Source organism: Vulpes lagopus, chromosome X (genome assembly GCF_018345385.1).
Source record: "Vulpes lagopus strain Blue_001 chromosome X, ASM1834538v1, whole genome shotgun sequence".
NCBI lineage: Eukaryota > Metazoa > Chordata > Mammalia > Carnivora > Canidae > Vulpes > Vulpes lagopus.
Genome location: NC_054848.1, coordinates 106,613,292 through 106,633,618, shown reverse-complemented (window position 1 = coordinate 106,633,618; position 20,327 = coordinate 106,613,292). Strand labels below are relative to the sequence as shown.

The window sequence follows — 20,327 nt, the reverse complement described above, 5'->3', positions numbered from 1 at the left end:
TAGGAATACAGTAAATTCTGTATCTTTTCTCAGTTAATAAAGATTCCGTATCAACTGAAAAACTTGAGCAGAGGGCTTCTGGTTTACACAAACAAATGTCTTTGTCATCTGCAGGTCTTCAGAACTCTATCGCCAAGAGTAAGTAGTTATTTCATATATTCTACTGAATTTTAAACCAATGACATAAATTCTTTTTATATCTTTTCATAGTACTACTTACCCTTTAGATGGTGGAACATTTAGATTTATTTCAGAAGAGAACCACCTTGTTTTACAGCAGAGATGGTCATTACTATTTTGTATTTTCATCAGTATTAATCCTTTATTCATGATTTGCATATGAATCAGATGGATTTGCTGAGTTCAGGTGGCCCAAACTGAAACATACTTTAACCAAAAGACATTGCCGTTAAGTGGCTCAGTAATTTGTTACAAAAATAATTCATATTTCTACCTAACTGGTAAGTGAAATCCTTTCTCTATAGAGTAGCTAGATTGGTCATTCGGATTTTATTAAGTTTCATGAATATCACCTCATTTAAGGAAAATGTTAGCATATATACAGCAGTGGACAGGTTGATCTGCTTCACATATGTCCTATTTGTTACTTATGACAACCTTGTAAAGGTGACAGGCAAATGTAATTACCTACCTGGCTTTATAGTTAAGACCCCAAGAAATTCAGTGCTTTTCACTCTATCATGCTTATTTATGGCTTATATTTTGGTCATTTGATAAGCAGGTCATGATGTTGAAATTGTACTTTTCAGTAATAAGCCTATGTTTTCCTTCAAAGAAAGTGGTCCCGTGTTCAATGAGCAAAGCATTGCTAACCTCCACTTTAGAACTCTTCATAGTGCTAATGTGGTGTTCTTTATTTATTTATTTATGATAGTCAGAGAGAGAGAGAGAGAGAGGGAGAGGCAGAGACACAGGCAGAGGGAGAAGCAGGCTCCATGCACCGGGAGCCCGACGTGGGACTCGATCCCGGGTCTCCACCAGGATCGCGCCCTGGGCCAAAGGCAGGCACTAAACCACTGCGCCACCCAGGGATCCCAATGTGGTGTTCTTTAAAAAGCAAATGACTACTACGACTACTTTATTTTTTAAAAAAAATTTAAATTTATTTATTAATGAGGGACACAGAGAGAGAGAGAGAGAGGCAGGCTCCATGCAGGGAGCCCGACATGGGACTCGATCCTGGGTCTCCAGGGTCATACCCTGGGCTGAAGGCAGACGCTTAACCACTGAGCCACCGGGGCTGCCCTGCTATGACTACTTTAAATACGTCTTGCTTCTGGTGTTTGCCCTTTTAATTAGTGTTCCTTTTTAAAAAATCCTTCACCTACCTGTCAGTGATCATTTCTGACTTGTTGCACATGGTGCTTCTTTTTCACTGATGATTGAAATGGATTAGGCAACCATATCCATCAATCCAAAAAATAAATAAATAAATCATTTCCGGAGGCAAAAATGGATGTGATTTTGGCGAGAAGACATGGCAAACATATTCCACATCATTCCCACTTTTGTGCCTTATAAATTGAAAAAAGAAGGGCATAATTATGGTTTGAATTTAAAGATCTTTTTGTATTAGTAGGTACCTTGACCTATTTTTGAGCAATGCTATAAAATTGCAGTGCAGCAGAAGTTCTGGATCTCATTTAAAGTATAATTAATTGTAGCAGTAGTTAACTTAGTGGGAAAGATTTTCATTTTTATCTAAATATTACAGTTTTAAAATGTTGAAAGGGATTTTTGTTTTGTTCATACTTACATTAGTTGTACTTTTAGGAAGGACTCTGAGTTTCCATTGATGAGCTTGAGAGACTTTTTGTCAGTCTTGGGTTATCACTTTTTTTCTTTTAATGGTCTAACAAAAGTTGATCCACTTACCACCCTAACCCTTGATAGGCTTTCCCAGAACATTTATGGTCACTTTTTTTCTTTTAATGGTCTAACAAAAGTTGATCCACTTACCACCCTAACCCTTGATAGGCTTTCCCAGAACATTTATGTGTAGCCTGGGTTTTTTTGTAGATTAATGTGGGAAGGTTTTCTCTAGTGATTTACTTATATAATAAAATTAATTTATTCACTGATACAATCTTTTAGAAAAATTAAATAGCATTCATTACAATGTTATATTTATATACTTTGCTTTTATATATATAATTTTTCATTTTGATATATCTTAATTGTTTCACAAGCATTCACTCTGTTTCACTGTCTAATTGCTTTGAGGAGTTAGCAAATATTGCTTCTGCAGACATGTATGACATTTTTAGTATAATGAGAAAATACTAGTATGCTTTCCTTAATAAGCCTCTTGCTGTATTATTAATGAGACTTGTAAAGAGGAGGAACAGGTAATGAATTTCAGGATAATAATTGCACTGAAAGAGCAATTCCAAGTAACTTTTTAAATGATTTTTTTTACTAGTTTTTAATACAAGAAAGTATGTGTAGAAGATACTTTGTGAAATAACATACTTAAAGGTATAGTATATTGCACACTCTGAAACACTGAATGTTTTAATTAATGATGTCAGGGAAAATAAAATCTGTATTGGCAGTGGCTTACCTTTGTAAAATCTCTTCAAATTGAAATGAAACCTGTTTGATCCAGAGAGATGAACATTTCATGCTTAAATGAAGTACATAATCTAATATCCTGTAATATTTTAAGTAGCTCTGTTTTAAAGCTTGGCTGATTCAAATTGCCTATTTTTCTTCTGCTCATTGCTGACTCATAATAACTGTTCACAATATCCTGTCATTTCTTGCAGTATGAAAATAAAGGATATGTGATTTAATCACATGATTGAATTGATTATACCTCTGCATCATGCTGTTCAATTACATTATCAATTCAGGCATTTTCAGATGATGCTATGTTGTCAATATGTACAGGTCCCCAATTTAATTTATAGGTTCCCAAAAGAGAAGTTATTCTTTAAACAGACACTCCTCAGTATCCTGAGCCAGAGAGTATTTCAAGTGAAATGGGAAAGTGTCTACACAAACCATATTTTTCATTAGGTTGCTAAAATTGTGACATCTGTGCCAAATGTTAATGATCATTTTTGTTTAAAAAAGTAACCATTATAACTAAAGTATACATTAGTTTAGTAATAGATGTCATGGATTGTGTCCAAAATTAAAGGTTATATATTCCCAGTTTGGGAATATTGATTTGTCAGGTAGTATTTGACATTTTCCTCCTAAGTTTTAACTTTTTTTTTCTTAATTTATTTTCCAAATAACTTAGAATAAACTAGTTTTAAGTTTGGGGATGTAGAATCTCTACGTGAGATTTGAAATTTAAATTTTTATAAGCAAGAGTAGAGAAGGTAAACAATATTTGAAAAGAGAAGTGACTGACTCCTGAAATAATATATTTAAATAATTTCTAAAAAATGATATTCTTTTGCTGTCGATCTCCAGAAAAAACAGAAAAGAAGAGAAGCTCGTCTTTGACTAGAAGATCTGGCAAACTGCAGGCACCTGCGGAAACTGACCACGTAGAAGAAAAACCAGGTGGTTAGTTCTTTCTAAGTGCCAATCTTAAGTGGTAGTTTAAGAGATCTCTTGGAGCACCTGAGGGTTGGCGGGGCTCAGTTGGTTGAACTTCTGACTTCTGATTTTGGCTCAGGTCATGATCTCAGGGTCGGGAGATCGAGCCCTGCATAGGACTCAGCAAGGAGTCTGCTTGAGTTTCTCTTTCCCTGCACTGCCTCCCCTCCCCTGCACCATGCTGCATTCTCTGTCTCTTTCTCTCAAAAAACAAATCTGTATTAACATTTGGTCACTTGAGAAGTTGTTCCTAAAATTGGGAGCCAGAATATCCCTTCTTTAAAAATGTACTTTGATGCCATACTTATTTGACTGAAGCTAAGAGTGTGTCTTCAAATGAAATACGTAATTCTGCTGTCATCTGAGCAAGACATTTATAATGAAGCTGAGGGACTAGATCACAGAGTGTTGGTGTAGAGATTTTGTGCTGGAGGACTTAATTCTCTTCAAAGATTTCATCAGTTGGTGTTTAGAAGTTCTAAGTTATTGGTCATAATTTGAACTTCAGAGCTTTGCTATGTTGCTTCAGGGATTACCCACATCTAACCTTTGTGCATGTATTCACTGCTGATTATTATACACAGAATTTGATACTTACTACTGAGTAGTACTTCTTTATTTAAAGTAGTTTCTTTCTGGGGCACCTGAGTGGTGTTCTATTGGTTAAGCGCCTGCCTCCAGCTCAAGTAATGATCCCAAGGTGATCCATTGGGCTCCCTGCTCCTTAGGGAGTCTGCTTTTCCTTCTCCCTCTCCCCTTGCTTGTGCTGTCTCTTGCTATCTCACTCTCTCAAATAAGTAAATAAAATCTTAAAAAAATAGTTTCTAACAGCTTCCCCCTCACCCCAACTCATGTTTGTCTCAGTCAAACATGATTGTTGCTTTTTGTTTTATACCAAACCATTCACTTACAGAATACTCTCCAGTTCTTTGATTCAGGCTGAATCCTATTATTAACAAATGCCATTGTCATAGAGATCTTTATGAATATAAAAATGTTTGGAGCAAGTTATTTACAAGATGCACTTTTTTAACAAAAGAAATCAGTCAAGTTCCTTGGAGCTTTTGGTAATGAACTTGACCAGTATGACTGTCAGTGGCATATATCTGTAGAAATCCATGTCAAAGTTGCTTTGTCACATACAACTTCTTTCTCCATATGTGAGTTCCTCCATAGAGACTATACATTGGATAGTGTTCTGTTAAATATGTTATCTAGATTTCTTTATTGGAGTTATTGTGTATGCTGGGGCCTTTGACCCTTAATTCGGGTGATCTCTTCCATAGCAAGGCAATCTGATCCCGTGGCAGTGTTCACTCCCATTATATATATGTTCTCATTGCTTCTACTTTCAGGCTGGGAAAGTTCTCATTTGCAGCAGTTCACATTGCTCTTTCTTGCTTCACATTTATTTGTGAGACCTCAACTTGAATCCTTTTTGTTTGTTCTTATTTAGCTCGTCCCCCGTATACCAGTCTTCGGGAGAGTAATTTAATCACTCGCCTCCTCGTTCCTACAAAAGCATCAATAGCCAGGAGCAAAAGTGCTGCTTCTTTATCAGTCCCTGGGAAAGATACTCCAGGTAACAGGCATAGGGAAGAAAGCCTGAAAGTGTTAGTATTTGCACTTAAAAAGCAGGTTAGGGTGCCTGGGTGGCTCCATCGGTTGAGCATCTGCTCTCTGCCTTCGGCTCCGGTCATAATCCTCCAGGAATCCTGGGATCGGGCCCGTGTCAGGCTCTGCACTCAGGGAGCCTGCTTCTCTCTTCCTTTGCCCCTCTCCACTCATGCTTCTCACTGTCAAATAAGTAAATACATAAAATCTTTAAAAATATAAAAATAAATAAAAATTTAAAAAATAGATTATATCATTTAATTTGTTGCAGTAAGGCATAAAAATAATTTGCATCAGTATTCCAAATGACTGATTTTACCCATCCTTTTATGTTGTATATTTATTTTATGCCTTCTGTTGTGCTAGATTAGTTATTTGGGTAATAGTTAATTTTGTTAAATTTTTATTTTTATTTATTTATTTATTTTGTTAAATTTTTAAATGATTTTTTTAAAGGATTGTATTTATTTATTGAGAGAAAGCATGAGCAGGGGGAGGGGCAGAGGGAGAAGCAGACTCCCTACTGAACAGGGAGCCTGACATAGGGCTTGATGCCAGGACCCTGGAATGACTATGACATAGACCCATGACTATGACCTAAGCTGAAGGCAGACACTTAACCAGTTGAGCCACCCAGGGGCCCCTTAAATGATTTTTTAAAAAGATTTTTTAAAGTAATCTCTATACCCAACATATGGGGCTCAAACTTCTGACCGAGAGATCAAGAGTTGCATGCTCTACTGACTGAGCCAACCAGGCATCCCTAACTTTTTAAAAGTTATTTATTTATTCGTTCATTATGAATGAATGAGAGGAAGAGAGAGCATGCAAATTGGGGATTGGGAGAGAGGGATAAGCAGACTTCTCTCTGATCTCGAAGAGCCTAGTACTACGCAGCTCAATCTCATGACTCTGAGATCATGACTTGGGCTGAAATCAAGAGTTGGAGGCTCAACCAACTGAGCCACCCAGGTACCCTGCCTCTAAATTTTTAAAGATCTATGGGTTTCTTGGCCTGTGCTTCTGTACTGTAAAAAGTACTGGATGTTAAAAGTATCAGAAAATTTTTATAATATCAAAGGAGAAAGTTTCCTACTCCACCCTCCTTTTTTCCCTAAAATATGGAAGAATAACATTGAGCTGCTCTTCAACTTTTTTTTGTTAGTAAAATAAAACCAATATTCAGGCTTATGTGGATTTTCTCACTTACAGGTCACACAGAGTATTAGACAAACCTGTGGGTAGTAAGAAGTCCTCAGTAGTGGAGTGTGCCTCAAATGCACAATTCTCTTCATTCTTCTTTTTTCCTCTACTTTTTTCTTTCCAAAATTTATCCCACCATCTTTATTTTTTCTTCTGTTAATGTTCGTATGATTATTAAAAGAAATTTGTGCTATCAGAGCCTTTTTGGTAGTGCAGCCTTCTTTTAGTTTATATTCCTGACTTTGCTTTTCCCCCATTATATATGTATGTCAGATTATTTTATGCCAGTCTCTCCCCAGTCTACTGTGAGATATTTTTTGTATTAACTTTCATTCCTGTTTAATAATCTATTACTTCCATCAAAAATATAACATTTTATCTTAAATTTCTATAGCTATACTTAATATATTTTTTATAGTGCAAACTGTCAGTGTTAAATAATGTGACTGTTTAGGTACATACAGATGTGTAAATAAAATACTTTTTCCACCAAAAATGGGGGAACTAAAAAATATTCAAATTGTTTATTCATGAGTAGTCAGTCTTTGGTAATTTGTTTTGATTATTTGATGAGATCATGTAAAAATTTACTACCCAGATTTAAAGAGGAGATGACAAATTTACCAAGTCTTATGAAAGCTACCACCAAATACTTTTTTAAAAATAATTTTTTGACCTGCTTTTGTTTAAACTCAATATATACCATTTTCTGGGGCACCTGGGTGGCTCAGTTGGATAAGCATCTGACTTCGACTCAGGTCATGATCTCGGGGTCCAGGGAACAAGTCCTGCATTGGGGTCCCCACTCAGCAGGGAGTCTCCTTGTCCCTTTCCCTCTGCCCCACCCCTTGCGTGACTTGTAATGGTAACAATCTCTGGCCCTGGTGAAGTTGTTTTAGATTACTTTTAAAAAGTGTTGGATATCTTGTAATGTTTTATGAAAATCATTCAGAACTATAGTATGATTAAAAGAGAAATGGCTTATTATAAATATCAACTTTGGAAAAGCATCCTCTCTTCATCTGTAGTAGACTATTGCTTTCACAACACCTCTTTGATGGTGGCGCTTCTGAAGTACCAACTTCGCGATGTTTTTGTCCTGTATCTGTGATCCATTTCACTAAACACTTCAGTGTTGTGTGTAATCCCTGCAGTTTACTAATGAACGTAGTCTCTTTTCTCTTCCTGTTCTTATACTGTCATGTGGTGCGATACTGTCTTGTCAGGTTTCTAAGTGTGTGCAGTTTCATTCTGTTCTCATTCACCCACAGGCACCCGCAGTACTTTAGTCCAGAATATAAACGTGCCATTGTGTAGCCAGAGCAGTGACGAATTGAAGAGTAACGTAGTACTTCACAAGTCATCAGTAGTAGTGCCTTCCGAGGTAGTGCCTCCCCAGAAAAAAGAAGAAGCACTCTGTGAGGTGAGTGCAGAATCATCACCCAAGCCAAAAGTGGAAGCTGCCCCCAAGGCAAAGGCAGAAGTTGCCCCCCAGGCAAAGGCAGAAGTGGCCCCCAATGTGAACGTGGAAGGGGCTGCCACAGTGTGTGTGGAAGCAGCCCCTGAGGTGAATGTGAAAGCAGCTCCCGCTCCCAAGGTGAATATAGAAGCAACCTCCAAGGTGAACATGGAAGGGTCCCCTAAAGGGAGCATGGAAACATCATGTGAAGCAGAAGTGGAAGCACTCCCTGAGAGCATGGAAACATCACCTGAAGTGAGTGTGGACATGTCCCCCGAGGTGAGCGTGGACCCATCCCCCACGGTGAGCGTAGATCCGTCCCCTTCGGTGAGCGTGAACGTGTCCCCTGAGGTGAGCGTGGACCCGTCCCCCGAGGTGAGCGTGGATTCATCTCCCGAGGTGAGCATGGATGCATCCCCTGATGTAAGCATGGAAGCATCATCTGAGGCAAGTGTGGAGGCATCACCCAAGACTAGTGTGGGAGTGTCCCCCGAGGCCAGTGTGGAAGCGTCACCTGAGGCCAGTGTGGAAGCGTCACCTGAGACTAGTGTGAAAGTACTCCCCAGGGAGAGTGCGGAAGCATCCCCCAAGGCATCCCCTGAGGTGAGCCCAGAAACATCTTCGAAGGTGAAAGTGAGAGACTCTGCAAAGGTTTGTTAGATGCCTTTTATTGAAAAATTTTCTGTTAAAATCTGCATGTTTACTTGTGTAAGTTATGATAGGTCAGGTTTCACAGCATAAGCAACGTGTTCATATTTATAGCATTCTGTAATAAAATTAGTAAAATAGGATAACTTCAACGATTTAAAATTCTGATATTCATTGTACCAGTTTCCCCTCGAAGATAGATTAATTTTTTAGTAGAAGGGAATAACTTTTACATGAACTGTTTCTAAAATGTGAAGAAAAGCTTTTTGAGAAATAATGCAAAACTTTTAATCAGGATTTAGAAATAGAATTTGAAGTGAAAGATTTTTTAAGATAATTATTTCTGTGATCTTGAATTTTGTAATCTGAATTGGTAGCCTAGAAGAACATATCTGTGTACCTAATTCTTATGCTTAAAAGGAAAATTGGGAGTTTAAGGAGCTATAATTGTATTATATTCAGGGTATTTTTGTCTTAAAAAAGTCAGCTGCAGTAAAGTAAATGCTAATTCTTAATCTGATCAAATTACTCTGTTCAGAAATCAGAAATGGACAAACACGCCTCAAATCCTACTGCCAAAAAGCGCTCATCATCACACATACCATGTTATAAATGGCCATCTTCTCCTGCAAGTGCATGGCGTCCACCTTCTCCTATCAGTGCAAAGTAAGTAGCTTATTTGCAGCTGTTCCTGATAAGTATTTTACCATGATAAATTCCACGAGTGTTTCATAAATGAAATAACATCAAACATAAATATAGAAAATGCATCATAACATAAAAAAGCCTTTAAAGATGGAATAACATATCATAAAATATTATCATAATATCAAGACAATATATTTTATGAAATGGCACATTATAAACTAATTAGCACATATATATTACAAAATCCTATCAGATTTCCCCCATTAATGGTTACTTTTTCCCAGCAGGCAATTGCAAAAGAATCGCCCCCCATCACCTTCACCCGTCATGTCAAAACTGTCACATTCTTCTCTTTCTTATAAAATAATTCCTGTTCAGCGTAGCCTATTTGCGCAAAATGCATTAGGTACTCTTGGTAAGAAAAGAGAAGGAATGCCTAAACCTTCTAACAGCTCTGAGGCTATGAGCCACAAGCAGATGGTCTATGAAGGTAAGTTCTTTCACTAAGTTTATTTAGGCAACCCAGAAAATCTTAAGGTACTTTGGGAATAGTTGCCTTTATTTTATTCCCCAATTCTGAGAACTTTAGGGAGTGAGCCTTCTTTTGATAAAGAATTAAACCAATCATTGGCACACTATTTACTTTTTCTTGCCAGAGCTTCTTACCCTTACCCCCTTGTTTTGGAACATCCATTTTTGGAACTGATGTTAAAAGTAACTGGTTGGGGGATGCCTGGGTGTTTGTCTTCCTCTATATTTAGTGTGTCTTAATCTTTTTTCCCATAAGGAAAAATATCACATCTCTCAAAATGGCTAAACCAAGTAGGAGTACATTATTTTATTTTGGAGCAAGTAGTTGTTAAAAAGAGACAAACTGTTTCTTCTGTTACTGGGAGTGGGGTTCGGGGTTTGAACCAAATCTGTAATCACTTACTTATAGATTGCTTGTTATTTATAAATTTTAGACCATGTGCATATTGTTGGGGTTTTTAATATCATTGGTTGTCTTGTACCTCTTTATTGGACTTAAGGGTGTTAAGTTCCCTAAGCTAACTGTTTTACATGTTAATTTCAACTAGAGTCTGGTAATAAAAGCACACCAGGGACTATGAATGCTGAGGAGGCAACAAAAATTTTGGCAGAAAAACGACGCCTTGCTCGTGAACAAAGAGAGAAGGAAGAAAGGCAACAAAAGGAAATGGAGCAAAGGTTGGCACCAACCCACTCTTTCTATACTCTATCTTGGCTAGGGCCCAGATTTTGAAAGTCAAAAATGTACCTTCAGGTTAGATGTATTTCCAATACTCAAAGAGTAACTGACTTTTCCTTTAGTGTGAATCAGAAATGACTCATTGCCTTCGAAACAAATGTGGCAAGCATCTCCAGCAGAGAGGACACTGGTCTTTAGATAGCTGGTATAGCTGTCTTTGGTATCCATGCATCATGTGTTGTTAAGTTGTGCCATTAAGATTCATAAGGAGACCCCCTCCCCATAAGGTTCCCATATCTCAGCAGGAACACTTGAGTGATCATGGCAGACCATTTCTGTTGGCATTCACTAGGGTTAGCCCCTTTCTTCATTTTGTAACTTTGGAATTTGTAAACCTGGAAAGCGTACTTCCTCCTGTTTTGCTTGGGGTGCTTCCAGTGACCTTTGTGACATGTCATTCTCATCAGTCCTTGCTGGAAGGCTTGCCTGTGGGCAGCAAACCTCATGTACACTCATGTTCATTCTAATTCCATCTCAAGGTTTCTTGAAGCTAACCTGATTTAGGGCTTTGGAATATAAACCTCTGTCCACTGCCTGCACAGAATAACTACAGTCCTGAGTTTGTTTTTAAGTAGTAAGTGTTTGAAATGTAATCATATGCTTTTAGTACACTTTATATGGGTTTGGAAGAGAGGAGAAAGGGGATGTTGTGAATAGCAAAAATAACATGTTAACTTAAACATCAATGATTCATGTAAACAGCTAATTTAATATTTTATTTTCTTAAAGATTTTATCTACTTGAGAGAGAGAGACCACATCCCAGGATCATGCCCTGAGCCGAAGGCAGACTTAACACTTAACCAATGGAGCCACCCAGACACCCCTAACTTAACATTTTAAAAGCCCTGCATACTGGTTGACATGGCTTTCCTCTGGGCACCACCAGGCCTTCTTTTAAATGATTACGTGTGAGATTGGGTGTGAATGTATGTAAAAATAAGGCCTTTTGGAGGGTCCCATATATTTAATACAGTTAAGGAGTGCTATTCTTTTCTGTTTCCTTTTAAGATACAGAGTAGCCCACTAACTGATAGAAATCTTTTTTACTCCCAAGAGCTAGTTTCCCCCACTTAAAAAGGGTAAAATTGGGGTACCTAGGTGGCTCGGTTGAGCATCTGACTCCTGGTTTCGGCTCGGGTCATGATCTCGGGTTTATGGGATTAGGCCCTGCATCAAGCCCTGCATTGAGCCCTGCTTGAGGCTCTGCGCTCAGCAGGAATTTTGCTTCTTTCCCTTTCCCTCTGCCTCCAACTTGCACACATGTGCACACTCAGAATTTCTAAAATAAATAAAAGTGTGAAATTATGTAAATTCTGTGCAATAACATAGAAAATGCAGTGAATCTGTGTAAGTATAAGTTGTGTTCTATACAGAAGCAGTTTCACTATTAAAAAAACATGTACAAGGGTGCTTGGGTGGCACAGTCTTGCTTTCGGCTCAGGTCAGATCTCGGGTCCTGGGATTGAGCCTCGTGTTTTGCTTGGGATTTCCTCTTTCCTTCTGTCCCTCCCCCACCCAGCATATTCTCTCTCTCCCCCCCCCCCCCGCTCCTTCCCTCTCTCTCTCTCAAATAAGTACGTATTTTAAATTTTTTATTTATTTTTTAAAAAAGATTCATTCATTCATTCATTTGAGATGCAGAGAGAGGCAGAGACAGGCAGAGGGAGGAGCAGGTTCCATGTAGAGAGACCAATGTGGGACTCAATCCCAGGACTCTGGGATCATGCCCTGAGCCAAAGGCAGACGCTCAACTGCTGAGCCACCCAGGTATCCCGTAAGTAAATCTTTTTTTAAAAAAATGCATGTACAGTGAGTATGTGGCTGGCTCAATCAGAGGAGCATGCAACTCTTGATCTTGGGGTCAGGAGTTCGAGCCCCATGTTGGATGTAGAGATGACTTAAAAAAATGCATGTACTATATATATATAGCAAGCTGTATATGGTAGAGACTGAGACAAATACTAAGTTGTTTAAATGTGTTGTGTCATTAGCAAATTGAAGGACATGGCAGAGAAAGCAATTGAAGGCCAACAAGAGGAGTTCTTAAAACTGGAAGATGGGCAACAGCAGAAGGAAATAAAGAAAAAAGAATATCCAGATCCAGAAGACTGGAAAGTGCTGCTACAGGTTTGTTGGCTCTCTATCAGGGGCTGAGAAGCAGATTCTAAAATTCATTGGAAACCCAAGGCAAAAATCTGTCTCTCCAAGAAAGATGGTGAACAGATATGTAGCCTTCTCTGGCTGTGTTTTTCCATTATAGTCTAGCTGCTACCCAAAGCTACTACAAGTCATTCCCATCCACCCTTGGCAAAATCATAGAATATTTTCCAAGTGAAACAGAAAGAGAAAGCTGAGAATTATAGATTAGTAGTTTTTTATTTTGTCTACATAAACCAACATTGCAGCTTGGTTTCAGGAAATCCCATTGCTCACACAGATTAAATAAATGTCCTATGTGAGTTTTCCCAATCTTGCATTCTGTGGCAACGCTCACAGCTGCACTCCTTAAACTCCAACATAGACAATAAAAATTATGAATGCCTCAAAAAGTTTAAAGTCCTCCAGTTCCCCAGTAAGAATGTCTTATCCATGCAAATTCAAATCACCTGGTAAATAAATCTATAAACTGAGCTCAGACTACACTCAGTTTGAATTATTAACACTGCCTAGCCTACTTAATATTCGTTCCAGTTTTAGTATATCACTTAATCACTTATATGTTGTGTAAGTGGTTGTGTACGTTTGCATTCCTCAGGAAGCTACCTTTAAGGAACCTCCCCGTGCTTTTGAAAGGTGTAAGACTTTTGGCTCCTGTTGCTGTGTTGATGGATAGCTAAATAATCACTTACTTTGAAACTGTAGTGGCCTGATAACCAGTATAATGATAACCCTGAGGTCCTGGAGGGGACTGACGTTGCTTCTAAATCCTCAAGATGATAGCCTAGTTTTTGTGCATTTTTAGTTAATGCTTTGAAAACTGGTAATTCATGAATGTGGTGTGTATAGGTGCTGTCATTCAGGTTACATTCTTTTATGCTGGATAACATTTAACTATTTAACTTTTTCAACTATTGTTTTCAGTTATCACTCATATATTGAGAATAAATGGTATCTTTATGCAAATTTTCTAGAAAGGGGACGCCAAGATAAAAGCTCAGGAGGAGGCTGACAAACGCAAGAAGGAGCAGGAGAGAATTATGTTACAGAATTTGCAAGAGCGATTAGAAAGGAAGAAGGTACTCTTTCATTCTATTTTGGGGGTTTGGTTCTTTTCGAAAATAACATTGGGCACATGATATCAAAACATGTTCTTGAAAATCACAAGTAAGTGGCATGCTAGCCTCTGGTAGTTTTCCCACTGCAACTCTCTTCTTTATCTAAGGATCTCCCCCCTACTATGGAAGGGTCTCCCCTTATTGACCTTATCTATCATGGACCACTGGTGACCACTATAGTGACACCTCAATATCACAAACCTCTGAGAAAAAAGCTCCTTTGAAAGAATCCCTCCAGTCACAGGGAGGGGTTGGCAGAAGTTAGTTTCTTCCAAACTGGGCTGGAAACTGCTTAGTGGGAGGGAGTGGCAGGTTCAGGCTTCTCTCGAAGTCCGTGGTGTGGGCTGTTCATCAGATGGGACCTCACTTTGTGCAACTCATTGGGCTCCTCTGGCATCAGAGGAGGCCCCCATCCAGGCTACAAGGCCTCTCTCACACCAGGGAAGGAGATGTGCATAGGGGAGAAAAATTATTTCCCTCCCATGTGTGTACTCTTCCCAGCAACAGACTTTTGTCAGTGTCACATCATTTGGTGCATTCTTTTCATTAATATTTGCTTCAGTCATGGTCTGTTCAGACTAAAACATTAGCTACTACCTACCACTCAAGATGTTGTCCAGATGACTGATACTGGGGTTGGGAGGATGCGTGGCTGCTCACCCAAGGTCTCAAGGTGGTTAAATCTGTGGCTTGGGAGCAGTACTGATGCTGTCTGCTTGTGGAAAACAAAATCAACTTCTTCAGGATTGTGGGTTTGTTTTTAATCCGTTTTTGTGTTTGAATTTTTATTTTTCTTGAAATAGAGAATTGAGGAAATAATGAAGCGGACGAGGAAGACAGATTCAAATACATCAAAGGTACTCTGTGTGTCCCTGCCGGCAGTACATAAGAATTTCTGTAGCTTCACCTTCTTGATGAAGGTTACATCAAGATGAAGGTTACATCTTGATGATGTAACTTAAGCATCATTCTCCCTTGTCCCTGATTATGAAAAAAATGGAGCACGTTCTCTCATCTTTAATTAGCTATCCTGTTTTTTCTTGTGTGAGATGCTTGTTCGAGTCTGTGCCCAAAGCCTTTGGGTTGATACTTCTCTTTTCGCACTGACTTGTGGTTCTTCACTGTTCTGGATGATATTACTTTTCTTGCTCGTTTGTGCTGCATAGATCTCCCAGTTCATAGCCTATCCTAACTTGGTCTGCTGCTGGATAGAAGTTCTTAATATGCACACTACTGAACTGTTTAGTAGTTTTTGATGATTAACGAACTTGAGTGCCTTTTCATCTGCTTTTTGGCCATTTGAGATCTACTTTTGTGAAGTGCCTTGTCAAGTTCTTTGTCCATGTTTCTGTTTGGTGGTTGGCCTCCTTAGTGATGTGTAGGAGTTTTTTTTTACCTGCTCTGCTTGAGCCCTACAGATATGTAGGTATTGCTATAGTTTGCTTCTCTCATAAGGCCTTTTGTTGAACAGAAGTTCATTTTCATGAACTTCAAATTGAGCATTTTTTTTCTCCTTTATGGTAGCTGCTTTTGGGGTCTATTTCACAAGTATTTTCTACCCCAGCATCCTGTCTTTTGATGTGTCACGTGCCTCTAGAAGGCCTTTTCCCTCCAGATTCTGGACTCTTAACCCTTTGTGTTACCAAACTGGTATTTTGGCTCTTTCCAGTTCTCATGTGTGGTCATTAATATCATGAAAATTTAAAATAGAACTGTCATTTCTGGAAAGTGTGGAGAGACAAAGATCATTTAGCCCACTGGCCTGAGAAGTGGCCTCCCCTCGAGACAGCTGTGAATTTTTTTTAGCTGTTCATCAATTGGCCCTACTATGGCTTAGTTTGGACTCTCAGCAACAAAGGCCACATGCCAACCCAAAACCATTGCCATCTGCTCACTCAGATAAGTTTTTCATTCTTGAGTATCTCCCTAACTGAAAGACAATGAGAGCCACCTGTTAGAGGTTAGATTTTTTTTAACCTTTAATTAAAGTGATGAAAAATAGCCATCAATCAGTCCAGCATGAACCTATTTTCTTTGAAATGACCAAGTCAGGCTGATGGAATATTAGATGCAATCATGACTCCTTTTCTCATCCTAGGCTGCAGAAACATTTGTTGACAACACATACGAGGAGGACGAGGCAGATGATGAGGATGAGTCGGAAAGTGACGATGGTTCTTTTGATGACCCGCATCCATCAGGTTTGCTTGCCTTTTGAGTTCTATTAGTCACCATATAGGATCTGGACTGTCTGAGTTCATCTAGGGGCTCCTTTGCTTCTGAGCTGTGTGGCTTTGGGCAACTTACTGAACCTCTCTGTACTCAGTTTTCCTACCTGAAAAAGGGGAAGCTAATGTGGTCCTCTTAAGGTAGCACGAGATTGCCATGGGCTGATTCATGTCATGCTAAGAATAGTACCTGACGCATAAACAACTCTCAGTAAAGCCCACTACAGTGGCAAATATTATTCTTGTACAGGTTGTGACGTTAGGCTGTAGGTAGTAGCTCTTACCAGAATGTGAGGCTTACTAGCATTTCCTAGCTCCTAGCCTTATGCGGCTTTCATGAATGAATACACACAGGTAGAATACCGTTTCCCACCTCACTGGGAGAAACACAACACCTCTTGTGATATGAGAGCCCTCTGAAATGGAAGGCTGAGTCCCTCATGAGAAGGAACCACTTTCTGGCAGCAGTACCAGGCACTGAGAAAACACTGTTGTCCATTCTTTATCCCACAAACGGATATGAACACGCAAGTCAGGCTCTCTGTAGGGATAGCAGAGATACAGAAAGGAGGAAACATAGCCTCAAGGGAGGCCTTGGGGAAACTGAGGAGCAAACAGTGATATTGCCACAAGCTGGTTGGCCCAAATGCAGTGAGAACAGAGCGGTAGGAGCAGGGCTAGGTGCAGGGTCTGCTTCAGGCACTGAGGAAAGGTGAAGGTAGGAGATAGCACTGGGATTGAGGCTAAAAGAAGAGGTGGGATTGGACAGGCGGGTAGTCAGGAGGAGGGGTAAGAAGCTTGCTGCCTGTTGCCCGCTGCCCTCTGGCCTACCACTTTTGCCAAAGAGGTCAGGTTCCTTAGAGATGGCCCCTTTGTGCTTTGAGACCAGAGCAGGCATGTGCACCGGGCAGCACCTTGTACCCCACAATCCCACTGCATGGCCCTCCCTGCCTTGAGGCGGCTGGCTGTGCCCTGGCCTACCACAATCACAGCCTTCACATTCTGTTGTCTCCGTTGTCAAAACTCCAGTTTTAATCTTCTTCCTTTTGTTTTCCAAGCCTTTATAAATGGCATGGATTCATCCACAAAACTCAAAACACATTTTAAAAACATGAAGAAGAACACTCCCAAGCTGGTGTTTTTAGATGCCACTTCTGGCCAAGTCCATAGAGAGACAAAAACATTTTTTAATGACGACATGAAAACCTTCAGACAAAAAAGTGCGAAAGACCCTTTGGCTCAGGCGAAGGGTACCAGGTGAGTTGCTCAGCGAGCTTATCAGAATAAACTTGGTGGGAGTCATACACAAGATTATTGACTGAGCTCTTAGTTTGGACCAAGCACTGGGTCAAGTACTTCCAGAAGTAAACCAATCCCCACAGCAGCCTTGCTAGGTAAGGGCTATCAACTTCACTTTTACAGACGAGGAAACTGAGGCACGGAGAGATTAAGGGCCTTATTTGCCCAACATCCCATTGTGAAAGGGCAGAGCCCACATTCAAACCAGGTACATCTGGCTCTAAGCTGTGCTTTTGTGCACAGTGGTTAGCATCTGCTCATAAAATCCGGAAAGGGGGGGACATTGAGTGACTGCTGCATACCAGGTGTTTTATGTTGCCTATTTATTTTAATTCTAATTGCAACTCTGACTTCAATACAGATGTCATTTTATATATAGTGAAACTGAGAGTCAGAAGTTAGGTTTGAAGAGTGAGTAGATTCTTAGGAAGGCTCCCTGGGGATTGCCTAAAAAGACACAAACCTACAAGGCCCACTGGAACACAATGGACTAAGAAGCACAGTGATGGGCTGAGCTGAGCACCGGAGCTAGGAAAGCCACATTCGTCCTCAGATGACTGTTCTGGTGGCATCCCATGTCAGCATGAAGTGGGGAACAGGGCTTCTGGAACCCTGCGTGCTTAGCTGCTCCCAGCCCTGCTTAGTGTTCGCTGAACCCTGGGACTTTGTAGGACACAATTTGGAAACTAGTATGTTCTGTGATCTCCAGGGTCCCTTCCAGCCTTTCCATACTAGGATTCTGAAGGATAAGTTACTTCCAAGATCTCTCTTAGAAGTTAATTAAAGGATAAAGCTTTATTTGGGACAAAACTTTGGTCTGTGGATAGTCCGGATTCTAACACAAGCCTTTCTTTCCAGATCGTCCACCAAAAGAATGACCAGCCGTGCAGCAAAAACCAGAAAGGCAAGTGAAAACTGTAACACCGTGGGACCTTCCAAGAGTTTATATCCAGAGGCACAGGAGTGGATCTGTGACAAGATTATTGACATCAGAAATGAGGCAGAGCCCCTTATGTCCAGTATCCCTCCTGATAGTCGAAAATACCATCTGAAAGGTTCCATGACATTCCACCAGAGTCCCCAGTTGCCTTTAGACGACAAGAAAAACAAATCTGTTCCTGCTCCACCGGGTAAGGCCTCCTCCTATTTTCACCTTGCTTGAAAGGCAGTTGGCCACGAACCCTCCTGCTTCTGGCTCTTGCAGGGCCTTCTTGGCATCCTGTAACTTTGAGGCAAGTAGGGAGATGGTGGTGGGTCTAAAGGCTACCTTCATATCAAAGAGTCTTCCATTTAAGTTGGTTTTGAGAACAAATGACTTGATTCTAGTTTGACGCCCTGCATTTCCTACCAGATACACAAAGTCGGTTCTTGTCAGCCCCTCTGATCCATCAGCTGCTTTACGGCAGGCAGATAATTGTTTAGGGCACAGGATTCGTGATCCTTTTGGATTTAGTCTCTCCATCTGACTTTCCGAAGCCAAAAGGCCTTTGCTTTTCTTTCCTTTAGGAAGCTTTCTTCAAAATTGAGAGACAGCTTGGGCCTGTTTGATGGCTGGGGTTCTGGGTGCACCAGTGTGTCAGCTGCATTGGGTTGGGGAGGGGTTTTCAAAGGTCCCGGACCTACCACAAAGAGAGGCTGGTGCCCGGTGGCAGTGAGACCAGCATCTTCACTGTTCTTTTTCTTTTTCCCTCTGGTCAGATATGTAAACTTCGCACAGCCCAGAAAAGAATTCATCGTCTGCTGTGGATCTCCACTTCTCCCATCTCCCCTAGTCTTTCTGCCACTAATTTGAACCTGGCCAAGAAAATGATCATCAAAAAAAGGGAAAACATCAGACAGACACCTTAACATGTATCTCAGAAGATGTACTTACCATCTTGACTCTTGCCCACAGCAAGGATTCTGAGTAAAAAGTCATTTTTGTTTTCCTGTAAATACTTCCACTGTCTCGTTCTTGTTTTCCAGCCAGGGTGTGTGAGTGCACATCAAGGGTGCCTTTATGAAGTGGTAACTCTTGAGCTTGTAAACCAAGGAGTAATTTCCTCTCTTAAAATAATGCTTATTCTGTTTAACAGCTATGTCACTCTAGCAATTCAAAGCTGACATTCAATCTCATAGAGGACACATGGGGTGTGCGAGGGACTCAGGATTGCTCACAAGAGCTTTGCTGGATTGTCTCTAATAAGCAAAGGAGAGGCTGCAAAATACCGTTAAGTTACATGTTAACCATTAGGTATGCATATGTTCAACTGTGCCATCACCTGAGCGCACAAGCCCTGACACCCCCACATGCTAGGAGTGTTAGAATGTGTGATCTTGGGACAGTTGTAGCACCCTTCGTGCTCATCACCATCACCTTTTAAAGTGCACTTTGGGGTTTGTTTTCAAACATGCATAGTGTTTTGATTGTACCTAAAGCAGTACCTGGCTGTTGTCTGGCGGGGCACGTGCCATTTCCCCAGTTCACAGTGTGCCGTCTATTTATCCTTGTGCTTGCCAGCCCTGCCCTGCAGTGCACACTCGGCCTTGGCATGTGGAGCCGATTTGCTTGCCTTTCTCTAGCTGCTGGCTGCAAGTGAACACAGGAATAGTGCCATTCTTTGGGCCCCACGATAGAGAGGTGCGCACACTTGGATGCACATGTACACACGTGCACACGCATTTGCATACACACGTTTGTACGCACATACACACACATGGGATAGGTTTCCTGACGTCCGTCAAATTCTGCTTAATACACGCCCTTGACTAAAACTTGAATGCACAGCAGTTGTCCTACTGCTAATAGTTTTCTGGTGAATATAAAGGAGTTTGAAGCAAGTCCATGTTCCTTTCTAGCCACCAGCCTTGGATTAGCAAAAGAAAGGCCTTCTTTCTGATTCCTTAGCTCTTTGCCATTCAAAGTACTGTACCATTGTTATAGATTAGAGCTTGGTGCCTTAGATTCGAAAACTATTTTTATACAGGAGCTCTTTCATATAGAAGGCAGAGACAATCATCGTAACAAATGAATTTCTGGTATTTGTCTGCACCAATGTCACATGTTGGAACACTGTCAAACCTGCATTTATATGTGTGCTCTGTGAAATAAACTTTGCAGATAAA

The 20,327-nt window shown here is 40.3% G+C and overlaps 1 protein-coding gene across 10 annotated transcripts in view; it reads left to right on the top strand.

Moving 5' to 3' along the window:
• Positions 1 to 20,327, top strand: part of MAP7D3 (MAP7 domain containing 3) — a 31,549-nt gene extending 11,222 nt beyond the window's left edge. For 2 of the 10 annotated variants that reach the window (XM_041741565.1, XM_041741572.1), the window contains 14 exons: positions 34 to 138; positions 3,448 to 3,543; positions 5,033 to 5,158; positions 7,665 to 8,503; positions 9,039 to 9,166; positions 9,433 to 9,638; positions 10,228 to 10,357; positions 12,412 to 12,547; positions 13,552 to 13,656; positions 14,499 to 14,552; positions 15,794 to 15,896; positions 16,982 to 17,180; positions 18,081 to 18,126; positions 18,921 to 20,327. In XM_041741565.1, coding sequence (XP_041597499.1) covers positions 34 to 138; positions 3,448 to 3,543; positions 5,033 to 5,158; positions 7,665 to 8,503; positions 9,039 to 9,166; positions 9,433 to 9,638; positions 10,228 to 10,357; positions 12,412 to 12,547; positions 13,552 to 13,656; positions 14,499 to 14,552; positions 15,794 to 15,896; positions 16,982 to 17,180; positions 18,081 to 18,126; positions 18,921 to 19,070 — 2,423 coding nt within the window. In that variant the 3' untranslated portion in view covers positions 19,071 to 20,327. The remainder of the gene's footprint in view (positions 1 to 33; positions 139 to 3,447; positions 3,544 to 5,032; positions 5,159 to 7,664; positions 8,504 to 9,038; positions 9,167 to 9,432; positions 9,639 to 10,227; positions 10,358 to 12,411; positions 12,548 to 13,551; positions 13,657 to 14,498; positions 14,553 to 15,793; positions 15,897 to 16,981; positions 17,181 to 18,080; positions 18,127 to 18,920) is intronic. The other 8 variants (XM_041741571.1, XM_041741570.1, XM_041741566.1 and 5 more) reach the window with 8 other exon arrangements.